The sequence below is a fragment of the Cottoperca gobio genome, chromosome 11, assembly GCF_900634415.1.
Source record: "Cottoperca gobio chromosome 11, fCotGob3.1, whole genome shotgun sequence".
Lineage (NCBI taxonomy): Eukaryota > Metazoa > Chordata > Actinopteri > Perciformes > Bovichtidae > Cottoperca > Cottoperca gobio.
The window spans coordinates 6,147,076-6,161,937 of NC_041365.1; the positions used below are offsets into that span (position 1 = coordinate 6,147,076).

Here is a 14,862-nt window from a genome sequence, read left to right on the forward strand (position 1 = left end):
AACAGACGAGCGAGGGGAGAGGGAAAATAAATGGAGGAGAGAGCAGCTGAGGATATAAAAAGCCAGGTGGTATACCAAAAAGACTTAGAAGCAAAGGAACATATGATGAAGAGAGTCTGATATGAAGGAAAACAAAGGATGGGAGAACGCTGGGGGAAAGTGAAGTGAAATATGGTGTTTTTGTTTTTTAAAGAGTCGAGCAGATAGGAACTTGAGAAGACAGTTTAGACAAAGAGAAGAGAGGGGGAAATGGAGAGAGAGAAGTGGAGTGATGGATGCAGGCAGGGGACCAGCAGCTCTCTGCCAACATCTCCATGCATCCTTCCAGACATCACACTGCGCTGCCATCTGCCTCCATGCACCACACACACACACAGGAAATATGTGAAATCATTAGCGTCTCCTGACACTGAATAAATATCTGGGGATGAAATCTGTCTGTGGAGAAATCACCTGCAGGGAAATATGATTGGATGAGATCATAACCTCACTGGAACGTAATTTGCATGTCATCTAAATGGGATCTGCCCCGAATGCTCGGGAGGTCAAAAGGCATCAGATTAGTCGGATGGCACAACTCATTCCCCGATTGGCTGAAAGGAGATACAATTGGTGAACTGCTGCTCAGCTGCTGCTGCTGCAGGACTGCCCTCTTCTGGCTGCTTTTCAAATCTCCACAGTTTAATAAAAAACATACACAATTAAGACATTCAACATGTAGAGACAGACAAATTCTGGCTGGCAGTTGATGTTTTTAATCACATTAGAGCTGAGGAATAAAAATAAACACAAAGAGCATGAGAGTGCAGCACACAGAGTGTCTCGGTTAACCACATACAGAGTCTTATTTATACATATATTTATATAATAGAGCCATTTCTCCCACTTGTATAGCGTCTGATTGTAACACAGAAATATACCAACATTCCCTGGGTGAGAAGAGAAAAGAGCCAAAGAAAAAGAGCAGAACTCTCAACAGTCATCATCTACATTAGAAAACCTACAGGTCATTCCTTTTTATAGGTTTATACATCAGCGAGGAATCAGTATTCATTACAAAAATAGGAATATAGTTGATATAGAAGCACTAGGGGTGGATTGAGTGGGTGGGGGGGTGAGGATGTCGCTGTGCCCTCCCATCAATGGCATGACAAGCAATGACCACCCATCCGCCCACCCAACACATAGACCCTAACCAGAAAACGAAGGATTCTGTGCGCCTCCACGAGTGTTTTACAGCAGTCCAGCCCAGACAAACAGTCAGTTATCAATGGAAAACATTTAGGGTTAGGTTAAAATAAACAATTAACAAAACCATTAGAAAATGAGTACGTAAAAAATAACCTTACAGGCAAAAGAGGGGGTTAAGTGTATTGATGAAAGTTGAAATTAAGTTAAAGAAAAGAAAAGAACCCAGAAAACATGAGCTAGGGTAGAAAAAGTGAGTGTGAGAGGACAAGGAGAATAAGAGGTAAAGTAAGTGCAAAGCAGCTCTGAGGTCGCCCCTCACTTGAGTTTCTATAGCTGCTGTTAGTGAAAGAAAACAAAAGATGAGAAAGGAGGGAGCTAAGAGAGATGAATTGTTATTGCTGGGGGTATTTTTTATTTGGTGTTAACTGGTGAGAAGAGGGACGAGGGGATGGAGAGGGTCGTTATTGCTGAGGGTAGTAGGGATGCTGCTGAGGGGGTTGCTGGGGGTAGCCAGGGTAGGGCTGTCCAGCGGGAGGAGCTGCAGGGTAACCTCCCTGTCCTGGAGCCTGCTGGTAGGGCATGTACGGCATGTTGGGCATGTTGGGCATGTTGTACTGGCCGTAAGCGTAGGGATAGCCCATAGGCATCTGGAAGTATCTGCATGGACACCACAACAGAGAAAACAGACGTGAGAGTCATATTATCCACATTTAAAAAGTGTTAATAGCTTTATGAAATATGCTTATTTGCTTTTCCTTAACAACAGTAAGATAAAAAGATCGACAACTATTTAATGCAAGTTTGGACAATTTCTATTTGTAACGTTTTTTTTATTTTCCAAACTTGTAAATAAAAGCCCTTTCATATAGAATTGTTATTAGCCTACTTTGAGCAATTAGCAAACTAAATAATATATAAGCCAACACATGCCCAGCTGAAACAAATGTAGTACTACAAGTATTTGCTTGAATGATAGAGTAAGTGTAATATGCATTTCCACCTTTATAACTTTCTGTAATCCTTGACACAGAAATCTGGACGTTGTAAATGGGAAACTCACCCTGGATAGCTGGGGTAAGGTGGTCCCTGGGCCTGGGATGGTGGGGCCACAGGTGGTGGGTTGCTGTTGGGAGGGCCAGTGGCGGGTGCATTGGTGGGAATGGGGGAGGCAGCCTGAGGTGTGAAGCTTGGTGGAGGAGGCCTGGCTGGGGGCAAGGGCTTTGCCTGGGGCTGCTGCTGGGCTTGCTGCGGCTGCTGGGCCTAGCAGGTAGAGAGAAAGAAGACAGACAGATCAATATCTAACCATCAGCCTCACATCTGCAGTAATGGTATTGAACATTTGTGTTTGTTGGTTTGCTTGTTTGAGTGGCTGCTTACAAAGACGGTCCTCGGTGCAGGGGTTGGGCCACCAGCGGAGCCCGCCGGGTTGACCTGATAGGCAGGAACGTTGAAGTTTGGAGCACTGGGCTCTCGTGCGATGCTCTGTTGCAGGTCCCTGAAACAAGAATTCAGGCATCACAAAAAGTGACTGTGCTGCAATGTTTCCTTCATCTTCATGCATGTACCAGCATGCATTCTTCTACTGCAACAGACCTTACAACTAGTGCTAGAATTGGCCTACCTTTACACCATTGGACAGCTCATATGTCACACAAACCACTCAAATGGACAAAAAACTGAAAAGTACATACTTAAGTAGTTCATCCCGCTCTGTTTTGCGAGCGAAAACGATGTCGCTGCATTTGTTCTGGAACTTAAGCAGGATTTCTGTCAAGTCGTTGTAGAACTGAGGAGGGAGGAACAGAAGGGGACACAAATAAATCACCTAGCTTGCAAACCACCTTGAATTCACAAAAAAACTAATAAAAGAAGAAAGTTTCAGACACGATATGCATTACTGCAGTACAGTAGTGCCGGTGCGTTGTGCTGAGTGAGTACCTTTGTGCCTTCGCGCAGGTTGTTGCTGATCTCAACGTAGCTGTCATGGGCTGAAGCCAGCTTCTTCAGGACCTCCTCCCTCTGGTTGGCCTCCGTGTTGGACTGTTTCAGACTGCTGAACTCCTGGTGGGACGTCTGGAAGGAGATCACAGGTTGAAAAGATTAACCGCTGACACTTCTCAGAACACAAGAACATTTATGCACAGTAGCTATAAATTACTTCTTCACACACGGTGGCACTTCGCCATTGAGAGGGCAATCTGGGTTTAACTCACTACTTGGACAGTGTCTGCACCTGTGTGATCTACTTGTTTGATAAAAAGGTAATGCTTCATTGATTCCAATAAGGAAATTCACTTTTTGTTTGGCCTACTTCACAAGACGTTCATTATTAGCTCTTTAGGCTGGTAAACGGCTGAAACATGACACATTAACAAACTAACTTTTTATGGGTCACCTTGCAGCTAAATCACAACAACAACCAACCCAAACTGTGTGTGTGTGTGTGTGTGTGTTTGTATACCTGAACTTGTCCCAGCAGCTCTTCCTGTGTGCGGAGCGTGGTCTGTACCCTCTGGTTGTAGGCGCCGTACAACTGGTCGAGCTGGGAGAGTGACAGCTGCTCCTCGCTGATGGCCCCGTCCTGGGCGAGCGCCGTCAGGAAGTTGGTAGACATGTCAAAGGTCACAGCCTTGATCTCTCCCTCCACGGTCTCCCTCTCCTTCTTCATCTCGTCCAGCTGAGCGAGCTGGGAGCGCAGCACGTTCACTACCTGAGTAAAAATGGAGAAGATGGACACAGTGAATGAAGAGAGCAGTAGAGTTGTATACACCGTGACCTCATAATCACGTTCAGTGCTCTATCCTACATTAATCCCTTATGATGACTGCAATACACTGTTGTTGTTCCACCTTAGCATGAATACAGTGCAACTGTGGAGAGACATGCACTTCTTCCTTGCACTTTCCCAGTTCTGCTTGCTTAGCTATTTAAGCTCCCCAGTGACACAAAATGCAAAGTCGGCAAATAAAATGAAAAATGGAGCTACTGTGGGGAGGAGGGACAGGGCCATAAAGCAAAACAATGTCCACCGGGGGTTTCAGTACAGCAGGAGTCTATGTTTACGTGGCGCACAAAATACCTTGAGTTGACACACACACCCTGAGCTCAAAAACTAACCATAACAATAACGTTTTTACATGATCTGGCCATACAAACAAAATATCAGACCTCGCTGCCCTGCAGTGTCTTGGTTGGGTTGGCGGAGGGGATGGCAGCATTGAGCTCGTTCTCTGGTTTACACAGCAGGGTGATCATGTCACAGTGGGCGTTGTAGCGGTCCCTAACCACCTGGTCCGCCTGTACAGCCTTGTCCAAGATGTTGCGGAAATTACCTCCCTCTGGGGGGGGGGGGGTAGATGTGACACAGGGAGCATTTTCAATAGTGGAAGACATGGAGACAAACTTCATGAATGAAAAAGCAGTTCAAAAAGGACACAAGAAGGACATGTTTGGAGTGTGTGTATGCGTGTGCATGTTTACCTGCACGAAGGGGCTTGTAGAGGTCTCCAGAGGGGGTTCTGTTCCAGCGCTGGTTGAACTTGCTTCTCAGCTCGTTGTCTGTCGCCTCTTCATTGTCCAGCATCTTCAGAGCCTGAGGACGACACAACACACACACACAAACTATATTGAGTGCCTGAACAACACACACAGTAGATCTTCTGATGATTACACCTTTATTATTAATTTCTCGTTTGTGGGCAACAATAACAGATATATAACATATATAATTTGATAAATTATTTGATTTTCAAAATTGTTGACCTTATTTATTATAACAAAGTCTGCTTTTTGGCTTTCTGTTTTTTTTCATTGACATTTTCTATTCCGTCTCTCTGTCTCTTTACAACACAACACGCTACTTTTGGGGGGAAATTAGGACATTTTGGTATGGACCTTTCAACTCTGCCAACAAATTTGGAAGCCGTTTTTGTTTTATATTTTTACTCCCGTCTGTTTATTTGTTTGTCAGCAAGATGTCTGAAATAAAAATGGGTTGGCTGAAGCTGGTGGACAGACAGTCCTTGGCCCACAGATCAGTGGATTAGATTTCAGTGATGATCCTGATCTGGGATTTCTGCCATCAGGAACGATTATGAGTTTTTTTGCATTCATGTGTTCTTCTGGTGGTAGAAAAGCTGCTAAACGGCATTACATTCGTATGTTTCTTTGTCAAGAAAGCAAAGCCATATGACAAACAAGCTGTTCCAAAGGCTGTACCTCTAAAAGTGCCCGCTTTACTTTTTTAAATACGTTTGTTGTTACATTGCAGTTAGATGCCCGGTTATGGGATTCAAGAAGTGCAGTAGCATATGCATAATTCAATGTGTGTCTGACCTCGTCCAGGATCTCTCTGTTGCGCGTCAGAAGCTCAGGTAGATCTCTGATTAGCTGCTCGATGCTCTGCAGTCCTCCCAGCTGCACGACGGCTCGGGCCTTCTCAGCAATGGATTGTGGGATAGAATCTCCTGAAAGGTCCTCCAGAGCAGCTGGCAGGTTTAGGGATGCCAACACACTGATGGACAGTTACAAAGCCTATGTCAGTTATCATAGTCGCCAAACATCAACGTGTGCACTCTTCTTACTCTTTGGACAAAATATCCAAACTATCAAAGCTTGGCAGTTTATTTTTGAGTCCAATTCCATAATAACCTTTCAGCATACGGCTTCCAAATACAACACCAGGTGGTTGTGAGTTCAATACCAGGGCTGCCACCATTGTGCCCCTGAGCAAGGTACTTAAGCCTGAGTTGCTCCAGGGAGACTGTCCCTGTAGTGAGGTCACTGTAAGTCGCTCTGGATGAGAGCATCCGCTAAATGACCTGTAATGTAATGTACCACATGACAGGAGACTTTGGCCAATCACAGGTCATTTCAGAAAGAGCGTTATAATTGCTGCTATCAGCATTGACATCTAAGGATGATGTTGATCTTGAATTACAATATGCTGAATGGTTATTATGGAATCTTTGCCCACTGACGCCAAAAATAAACTGCCTACCCCAGCTTCAAACATAGTGATGCAAGTACTTGACTGCTATTAAGTAAGGACACTACACTAAAAACCTTTATCGAGATTTCAATGGTCATTTGTACACCATTACATTATACATTTCTAATAAATACATCCATGCATGGAGACACAAGCGCTCATGGACATTGACAATTTCACCGGCATAGTCTGACTGACGTGCACAGCACCATACGGTCAGACACAGGACAGCGTACCCGTTGCACAGATTGGTGGCCTCCCTCATCGTTCCCACCAGTCTGTTAACAGTCTCAGCCTTCCTCTGGTTGTAAATGCTCATGGACTGCTGCACCGCCATGGGGACCATCTTCTCAAACAAGTCTGAAGTGATGAGAAGAACATAAACAACTAATTAAAAAACCAAGACGGAGAGTGCTGCGGTTCAGATCCCATCTGGAGTGATCCAGTCCCTATACAATAAGTTTGGGGTCGTGTTTTTAGAATTTGGTAGAAACTTTGTATAATGAAAGTGGCAGCCTCTGGAGGCAACATCTCTAATCTACACACACACACACACACACACACACACACACACACACACACACACACACACACACACACACACACACACACACACACACACACACACACACACACACACACACACACACACACACACACACACACACACACACACACACACACACACACACACACACACACACACACACACACACACACACCCGCCGGAGCTGATCGCAGCCACTCCAGACAATAATGAGCCTCGCAGCAAATGCTCAACCGGAGTCCAGACACAGCTCTCCAACGTTAAGGAACAAAGTAAGTGCTCTATAGATAGTGAGTGTCATTGACGAATATCTTATCTTCTAAAAATGTCTGGTGTAATCGGCAACATTGTGTGTCATTAGTTTGTTGACTAGTGGGAACATTTCCTCCCCGTGGCGTCCCTAAAGGTCCCTAACTTCAACAAGTAACTGAATGTGTGGATTTCCCAAAATGTTGGAGCTGTGTTGAGTGTCTGTGCATCTTGCCTGTGAATTTCTGGCTGAGTGGAGGTGTGATGGCGGTGGCTTTGACCAGCGCTGCCTTGCCAATGTGTTCCAGATCCTTGACCTCAGGCACGCGGTCGTGATAGATAAAGTCATTGTCTTTCTTGGCTGCGGTGAGGGCTCGGTTGATTTTTTCAGTCAGGTCCTTAACGCTCACATATTCGTCGTAACGAGACGCCACCGTCTTCACCAACTCTGCTGCGTGCTGGAGGGATGAGCAGACCAGAGGAGAGAAGATGGAGGAACACATTTGCTTTATGAATAAGTTTTATAGATGTTGAACTCCAAAGCATACATGTCCAGCTTTTGAAAGTTACATAAGAGATATGGATCTATGTAAAAAGCTGCGTACCTGCAGGCGAGCGATTTCTTCTCCAAAGCGCTTCTTCTGCTTGGCCAGGATGCTCTGGTGCAGCTCAGCGTTGGCTTGCATGATGCAGTGCTTGGCCGCCAGCACCGGCAGCACTTCCTGAAAATAAAAATACTGACCAGGGAGAGGCAACCACAGAGCAACACGCAGGCACGCAAACAAATATACACGCACGATGGCAAGGCAAACCACAGAATGGCAGACAGCGAGGTCAAATCACAAATGGCATCACGAAAGCCAATCACAAACAGGCACAAGCAGTCAAAATGTGTGCAAACACAACATAAGCGCGCACACACACACAACCAATACCACCACCACCACGAGGGGATGCAGAAAGAAAGGAAGACAACGAGGGAGAAAAACAGAACAGGCCATGAGTGTTTAATCTTTTAGCAAAAGCTGCTACACCTTCATCAAACGTCCCATAGCCATAGGTGTGTGTGTGTGTGTGTGTGTGTGTGTGTGTGTGTGTGTGTGTGTGTGTGTGTGAGAATCTGGAGTTGCTGGCATAGTTGGTGCAAGTTGGTTACTGGTGCAAGTTACTTATTTCCTGCTCTTCACTTAACTTTGATATAATTAATAATAAATCTGTAGTGTGTGTTTTTGTGTGTGAGTGTTTCAGTCACAGTGTTAGACAGAACGAAGTACATGAGCTGATTAGACGATAAGAAACAAGTCAAACTGCAGCTTAGTAGTAACCAAGCAATCAGAATGAAAACAGGATGGAAATGGACCAATGAGAACAGAGAGAAGTTGCAATTTGGACAGTCCCACAACCTGAGTACCGCTCTCCGAGTATATTTTCCAGAAATACACACATACAAAACAATACACACAAACCAGAAAGAAAACAAACGCCAAACCATACAGCATCTATGTGTATGCTCTCTGAAACTCTCTGACTGAGCCGTGCTTAGGTTAGTGTGTCGCTGTATGCGTGTCCTTACACATACCTTGGGAAGGTTGTCTTTGTACTGGCACTGCTTGAAGGCGTCGCCGTAGAAATCTGCTGCCTGATTGGCCAGCTTTGCGATGACAGCATCTTTCATCTTGTCTATTGGGTGAACAAGCCACTTGTAAGAGCACATGTCAACTGAAATACACTTCAGAAAACCACAAATCACAAGCTGATCAGAACATCTGCGGTTTGCTAACTGATTGCTGACTTTGTCATAAATTCAGTTAGTTTCTCCGAGTGGTTTTCAGAGCGGACTTATTTATTTATTTATTTTCACAACAATGTGTCTACATTGCCCTGATGAAAGTATTAAACCTAAATTACTACAAAAACTCACTCCCTCAGCAGGAAACAGGTCAAATTCTTTTTTTTAATTGGGAGCTTATGTTATGATGTAACCTTAAAAACTCTAATGAGCAACTCTGCAGACAGAACTAGGACAGAGGCTGTGAGCAGCCTGGATCAAAACAGCCAACTGACAACGCGATAAATTAATCAACAAAAAAAAAAGGCAAAAAGTGTGTACGATTGCTGTATAATTGTATTATGCTATTCTATCCTCCGCCAAAGAGGAATTTGTTTTCGGTTTGGTTCATTTGTCAGCAGGATTACTGGAAAAACTACTGGCCTGATTTCCATGAAACTTATTGGAAGGGTGCATCATGGGCCAAGGAAGAACCCATTACATTTTGGAGCGAATTACTGGGTGGATACACAAATGAGTTTTTCCTGCGTCTGCGCTCTCTGAGTGCCCTTCTAGTTCAAAGTACAATTGCTTTGCTTCCTTTATATCTGGGTGACTGGCAGATTTGTGATACTGTCCATCAACTTGTTAGACACATTACCGAGCAAAAGATGAAGCACTGGTCCATGTATATGATGAGCTTTTAAAACTACGGACAAAAACAAAAAGGTGTGGACTATGTGTGTGTGTGTTTGGACCCTTGAGGTGTCCGTCCTTTGGTACCTGAGGTGGCTTTGAGGAAGAACACCTCCTGGGCCTGGGCCAGCATGATGAGGCTCAGGGTGCCCACAGTCTCGGGGGAGATGTCCATGGTGGGCTCCCTGTTCAACGCTGACAGCACCGTGTCCTTGATGTGGCCAAACGCTCCGCTGGCCAGCTGGACAGTGAGACAGATAAAGAGAGAAACAGATGCCAAGACTGTACCATGATTGTCGCTCGCACATCTCTCGCGTGCTCATGCCCAGGTCACAACTGTGGACTATCTTTTTCTCCAGAGGAGCTTTCATCTCAGTAATATTCAATTGATTGAATTCCCGTGAATATATATGAATGGGAATATTTGCTGACACATCAATATAACAAGCAGCACATGTTGCTGTGTCAGTATGCCCACCTGATAGTATTTGGCTGCAGTCTTCAGTCCCTCATCGTTGTCCAGGTTCTGCTCTGAGGCGATCTGACTGGCCAGCGCTGCTGCGTTGAACAACACGCACGTCTTCTCGTAGCCCAAACTCGCCAAAGCTGCAATAAGAAATGATTTGTCTCCTTCAATCTTAAAAAGGCATTCTGGTTTTTTTCCAGGGACAACTACAGAATAATACGCAATTCATAGCACACTGGCCACTTTCCACTGAATCTGTGACATTTAGTTTCTTTCCCCAGCTAGAAAGTGATGACAGAGGGGGGGAAGCGACATCCATCTTTCTTCCCTTCGATACTGTGTCAGACATTGACTTTCCTTTTTGCGTGGGGTTGGCATTTTCTTCAACCTCTCTACTGCTTCATTCTCCATTTGTCTCGCCTAGAGTACACTGGATAACATCCCACTGTCCTGAGTTCCAACAATTCACCACAGAGGACCAAAGATTTAACAGTGAATCAGCGTGAGCAGATTAAATGTGAACAAAGAGCAGTCTTAAGAATATTTCTTATTCTCACTTTCCATTTATTTATTGCTGTTGTCATCTGTTTGCAGCTCTGACCCTGACACACACACACTCATGTTGCAACACACTCATACTTGTCATGTCTCTTTATTACACAAATACTTCAGTGGCAAATCTTTCTTCAAACAAGGCACCGTATTAGGCATCTTGTCAAGACTGTTTCTGCACAAAAAAAACATTTTGTTTACCTATTTAGTGTGAGAAAGCTTTGTTTCTCACTGGGTGTGTGTGTGAGAGACACAAATGCATTTGAGGTTGCACTTACCGAGCTTGACTGAGCCACTGAACAGCGATCCTTTATCAAAGGCATCCTTCCATGTGAAGATTAGGCAGAGCTGTGGAAACAGAGAGACACTTTGAGTTCAAAGTTCTTCTGTTTGTGGAACTAAGTCTAACCCACATGTGTGCTGCTGTCCAATCAGTTACCTGGTTTTCAGAGAAGGGAAACTTGGGCTCGACAGAACAAAGTTGGTCATAGTATCTGGAGAGAGAAAGAAATGGTAGGATTAAAACAAAGTTTACTTGTGCATCTAAAGACAAACATACCTGCTGTAATTGTTTTTTAATAAAATGTCATCGGAAATTCAACTTTAGTTCAAAGAAATGAAAGTAAGAAACAATGCACAGTAACTAATAGAGAAACTATGTTAAAGGGTTGTGATCATTATGACATAACTGCAGATATGAGGTAGCTCTGACAATTAAGAAGCACTCGACAATGAGCCAGGAAACACACACACACACACAGTTATCCTTGTGTTTCCCATTCAGATACACAAGGACAGAGGAAAGCTAAGATGAGGTGTACCTACTGGTTAACCAAAGACAAGACAAAAACAAACAGCCTGGACACAAACAATGGTTACCATGGTGACACAATAGCTGTTGAAAAGGATAGGGCCAGTCGCCCTGGCTACCTGGCACATGGCTGACAGAGGACATATGCAGAGAGCCAAGGAGTGGCAATGCTAGCAGTCAGCGATGAGCACGGTTAGATGGAGATTTTTTATTGCATCACAGATATAAGATGTTTTTTTTTTTAGTAAACATCATTATGGACATTTACCACGACCAACTTATTGTGAGAGTTTTTAAATCACGACCCTATATCGTGCCATCTCAACAATTTGTTTCCCAAAACTAATGTTGATACCTCAAGTCAGGTTAATATACGTCAATAGATCTGACACCAGTTCTCTCTTTTCCTCATATTTAGAATCTGTATTAGGATCATTTCTCTTATGAGTAACACGAGTTCAGAGATTCCAATGACAATTCAAACTGGGGCCGAAACCAATCTGGCGTAGTGGGTCAGTGCATCTCAAACATAAAGTGGCTGAAACTGAAGCTGGTCAACAGTCATGACACGTCGACCACTAATTCTTAATGTCACAGGTAGTGCCTCCCAGGAAAGCATTACAACGTCAGATGAATTCAAACAACCTCTTGTGTTAGAGGTAAGTGAATGACCTGCATTACTCCAGTTTAGCAGCACTCCACCTCTTAACACTCAGCACCTTGAGCTCATGTTTAATATCTAAAGAGCTTAATCTTGGCACTTGCTATACAGTTCCAATTTGCACTGCGGCTAAAAAAAAACCCCTGTGCATTCAATAACTCATGAGTCATCGAGAACAAAGACTGAAACGAGAGAAGGCAAAGTCTGCATCTATATGTCACCTAGGAACTCAGTTTTGGTCACACAACAATTATATGGTTTTCATACTTGATGTAAAGGATAAGGAGTAGATTTACTCAGTCAAGACCTCTGTGGCCTTCTGCATTAGTGCTCAGTCATTAATATATTAAAGTCTGTAATTGAATGAGAGCAAGTAGGCAGTCAACAACAGCCAGGGAGGGTAAATAGAGCATGGGACACAGAGGAACTTATCCTAATTCTGTCATATTTCCTTTATGCAAAGTGGTTTCCACTGTGACACTCTTTTGCTCTTTACACTATGTGTATGTATGTCTGTATTTTACAGCCAGAGCAGGCCTTCCCTGTAGCTCATTTCTCCATGCGCTTTCTTGCTTCCGAGTGTCGTCCACACACAGCTGTTACGCTTTTATCATATCAATCTCGGTGTGCTGATACGAAAAGCTGTTCTTCTCTTCCCCAGCACCCTTGATGTCAGATCATGTGGCTACCAGTGAACTGAAGGCCTCAATTTATGTGTGCCTGAACGTGACAGGAGAGCTGGCGGCTGTGTCTCTCTCACTGGTGCTGAGTAGATACACAGCCCATGTGACCATATCTACAACAATGGAAATAAGTCATGTGACTTTCTTGGGTTATCTTTGATGTTCTTTATAACTGTGCATGTACATTGTTATTACATCCATGTACATATATTAATTGAAAGAACTTTCAAATAAGATAAACTAAAATATGTTCATGGGTTTGTGGGCTGGTGATCTTACACTATATTCATGAGTACTTGTTAGAAGATGTGACCTCTGTTAATGCCATAACACTGAATTCAGAAACAGGACCAGCTAGCTGATGATGATCAGTATAAAAGTTGGCAGGTGAAGATGAAGGAAATGTGGACGCCTGATTGTCGTCCACATTTAAATTGTCACTGACCATTTTATTTGAGCTCGTGTGGTGGGTTTTAGCATGTTTTTTTATATATATATATATATATATATATATATATATATATATATATATATATATATATATATATATTTCTATTTTAAGCTATTTAAGTTTGATTTGCAAGTCTCTGTGTGTTCTGTGTTTCACCTTGGGGACAATAAAGTTGAACGTTGAAGCTAATTCTAAGGTAAACCATGTAGAGTTTACTTGGAGTCACTTCGATGAATAAGCCAAAGCTAAAGATCATAACTAGCTCGGCTAACATGGCTAATTTAATTCTTATAAGTATCTGACAGTTCAGTAAACGAACTAAACAAGCCAAGTCTGAGTTAGCCTCTCAAGGAAACTTGGCATGAAAATCACATGAGTCAGTTATTAGGGTGAGAAATGCCTCCTAGCGTATTAGCTTGACCAACTTTAGCTCCCAGCTTAGCAACTAAAAGCTAACACATCTGGGTGCGGCAATGACTTGGCTAAGTCACCGCGACAGGTGAGCAGGTTGCTCTGAGAGTTAATAATAATGGTAACTAGTTCAGGTGTGATACAAAGCAGGACTTTACCTGAGCAGGATCTCTAGGGAGCTCTCATGTTTGTCCAGCGGCCTTCCCAGCGCGTTCCTGCGGAGCTTGTTCAACTCCTCCACGGCGCGGATATACTCCCCCTGTTCCTCGCCTGCTGGGTATGTGGCTGTTACAAATTTTGTCAGCGGTTTCACCAGATCCACCTCAGAGGACTTTTTTAACGGGACTGAAATAAACGTCGCCATTTCGGCCCGGAAAAGCGGTATATTAAATCAGAAAAACAGAGACGATTAGCGACTAACGAACACAAACAACAGCGAGCAACCCACTTCCTGGATTCTGACAGGGAACGTCAAATTACGTCATGGGAAACAGAGAGGTGCCCCGCGCAGAATCAGTATCGGTTTAATGAGAAATAGACTCAATGAAAGCAAATGAGATTTATCTTCCCACAGCCACAGTCTTGTATTTCCACGACTGGACACTATGGCCGGATTAACTAACTAAGGGGCAAACTGGAAATAATTATTTTATGGGGCCCCTGTTCCTCTCCATATTTGTGTAATCTGCACATTATTCCTATACCAGAATATTATATGGCCCTGGTTTGCTGCGAGGGTATGTGATTGAACACAAATAATTTAGCAATATGCACCATATAAGCACATTCTCATTTAGAGGCCGTAAATATAAATTTAACTACTAAAATTAATAAATATAAACTAAATATAACCATACAACTTTTGTATTTTTAAAAAAGTATTTACCACCCTTAAATGGACACATCTAACAGACATACCTTAAATGGAGATCCCCTATGTGTAGATAATGGGTTGTGTAATTGGCTGTAGTATAAATACATCTGGAAGGTCCAATGTTTCTACTAAATAATGACTTGAAGGTAGGGGATTAATAGTATGGAAACAAGTATTTTATTTGTAATTTAAAAAAAGGTACATTAAATCTACTTTGATTCAATGTCCAAGGAGTGAATTATCTTTTATAGGCACTGTATACAATTAGCTATTTGCTCATTCAGCCCAGCCCCAGAGCAATTAACAGCCATATATTATATGTATATATATATTATATTATATACAGATATTGCATATGCTCTTTTATTAATAGGGTTTTATTAATTAATTTAAATGTGAACACTTTGGATCACTTAACGAACATCTTGGACTATTATTCCTGTACATTCCACATATTCTCTTTACTGTAAAGTTTTGAAAATCCCCCCCATCAATATCAACATTTTTGCACA

The 14,862-nt window shown here is 43.1% G+C and overlaps 1 protein-coding gene across 2 annotated transcripts; it reads right to left on the reverse strand.

The window, feature by feature from the left end:
• Positions 1-739: 739 nt before the first annotated feature.
• On the reverse strand, positions 740-13,840 carry pdcd6ip (programmed cell death 6 interacting protein). 2 transcript variants are annotated; one of them, XM_029443324.1, is made up of 18 exons: positions 13,635-13,840; positions 10,899-10,953; positions 10,738-10,807; positions 9,920-10,047; positions 9,529-9,682; positions 8,557-8,657; positions 7,583-7,699; positions 7,213-7,435; positions 6,418-6,541; positions 5,527-5,704; positions 4,672-4,783; positions 4,360-4,529; positions 3,653-3,901; positions 3,130-3,264; positions 2,883-2,977; positions 2,569-2,686; positions 2,252-2,451; positions 740-1,848 (listed from the first exon to the last, which is right to left on the reverse strand). In XM_029443324.1, the coding sequence occupies exons 1-18, from the start codon at positions 13,838-13,840 to the stop codon at positions 1,653-1,655; spliced, it is 2,631 nt and encodes an 876-aa protein (XP_029299184.1). In that variant the 3' UTR covers positions 740-1,652. The 2 variants fall into 2 exon arrangements, with proteins under 2 accessions (XP_029299184.1, XP_029299183.1); XM_029443323.1 differs by having other exon boundaries at positions 7,583-7,714.
• Between the last annotated feature and the right edge of the window lie 1,022 nt (positions 13,841-14,862).

Coding starts and splice junctions, on each gene's coding strand:
- pdcd6ip (XM_029443323.1), bottom strand. CDS start 13,840: ATGGCGACGTTTATTTCAGTCCCGTTAAAAAAGTCCTCTGAGGTGGAT. Junction 9,683..9,919: donor CTGCAGCCAAATACTATCAG/GTGGGCATACTG, acceptor CTCACTGTCCAG/CTGGCCAGCGGAGCGTTTGG. Junction 3,902..4,359: donor AGACACTGCAGGGCAGCGAG/GTCTGATATTTT, acceptor ATTTTTACTCAG/GTAGTGAACGTGCTGCGCTC.